The sequence below is a fragment of the Kryptolebias marmoratus genome, linkage group LG8, assembly GCF_001649575.2.
Source record: "Kryptolebias marmoratus isolate JLee-2015 linkage group LG8, ASM164957v2, whole genome shotgun sequence".
NCBI lineage: Eukaryota > Metazoa > Chordata > Actinopteri > Cyprinodontiformes > Rivulidae > Kryptolebias > Kryptolebias marmoratus.
In genome coordinates, this window is record NC_051437.1 from 29,051,703 (window position 1) to 29,053,060 (window position 1,358).

The 1,358-nt window shown below is 51.5% G+C and overlaps 1 protein-coding gene across 1 annotated transcript in view; it reads left to right on the forward strand.

The window, feature by feature from the left end:
- phc2a (polyhomeotic homolog 2a (Drosophila)) overlaps nucleotides 1–1,352 on the forward strand; it is a 5,127-nt gene extending 3,775 nt beyond the window's left edge. Inside the window, exons 7-8 of the mRNA XM_037976896.1 lie at nucleotides 3–85; nucleotides 712–1,352. Of these exons, the coding sequence (XP_037832824.1) occupies nucleotides 3–85; nucleotides 712–866 (238 nt within the window). The 3' untranslated portion in view covers nucleotides 867–1,352. The remainder of the gene's footprint in view (nucleotides 1–2; nucleotides 86–711) is intronic.
- The last annotated feature ends 6 nt before the right edge of the window (nucleotides 1,353–1,358 follow it).

A 1,358-nucleotide genomic window follows, 5' to 3' on the forward strand; every position in this document is an offset into this window, starting at 1 on the left:
GCCCTGCTGCCCCACAGCTTCCTGCCCAGCGACCCGGCTCGGTGGAACATCCAGGACGTCTACGAGTTCATCTCCTCGCTGCCAGGTGGGCGTGGCCTCTCCATCCTTTTCCCCTCACGGCGTGAAACGCTTTCAGGTTGTCTTCATGTCTGAAAACGCCTCAAACGGCTCCCGTTCTTCAGAGTTTATTTAATTCAGAGTCTGAACCAAACATCCTCCTGTTGAAAACTGCAGTTTGTCCGTTTGGGTCAAACATGGAGGATTTCAGAGGTTCTGGAAACGTGGGTCACGAGACACCAGCTGCAGAACGAGGAAATGATTTATAAACTGATCCCAGATAACATATTTCTGCCAAAGCTGTGACCATTTTCAGGCGGAACAGTTTCCTGTTTGGATGAATTAATTCACAGAAATGTTTGTTTAATGAAACCATCTCTGTTTGTGGGTCAGAAGCTGAAATGTGTGGAAACATCTGATTTAATTCTTCATTTTTCACAGATTAGCTTCAGATCAGGGCAGAGTCATGATATAAAGTCTGTTATTTCAGTATTTGCGTATAATTCAGCCCTCCCATCCTGGACCCCCGCAGGTAACTCCAGGGTTGGATTAAAAATGCTGAGATACGGTAAACAAGGCGCCGACCCGTGACGGCAGGGACCGGTTGTATGTGTTCGCCGCCGCCTGCTGACGGGTCTCCATCTTGGGCCGCAGGTTGTTTGGAGATCGCCGAGGAGTTCCGCTCGCAGGAGATCGACGGCCAGGCGCTGCTGCTGCTGAAGGAAGACCACCTGATGGGAACCATGAACATCAAGCTGGGCCCGGCGCTGAAGATCTTCGCTCAGATCAGCATGCTCAAAGACTCGTAGCTCGCCCGGCGCTCGGACCTCCTCCACGGGCGGCGCCGCGGCTCACTCAGGATCTTTGGGTTTTCATCCCGACTGGCTGACCTCAGCTCTGACACTTCAGGAATCTTTGAGTCCACGCTCGGAGAGACGGCGCCTCACGCAGGCGTGTAGTTTTCATAGTTCGTCACTGTAGCTCAGGTTCTCAGAGCAGAACCGCAGCAGAACCACACAATCGACAGGAAGTGAGGATGTAGAAAAATGTGGGTTTGGATCACTGACAGCACCGACGTTCTACCGTACAGAACCTAAACTTCTATTTATGTTCCTACGTCTCATTATTTCCAGGCTGAACTTCTGCTGAGCTGCAGCTTTCTGATCGGGTCTTCATCGGGTTCTAAAACAATTATTCAACAGAACCGGGCCCAGCTCCTGATCCAGAACCTCCTCCAGCAGCAGAACTCTCAGTGGGTTCCTGGTTGTGGAGGAGTTGTGGCCCACTCTTCTTTCCAGCGT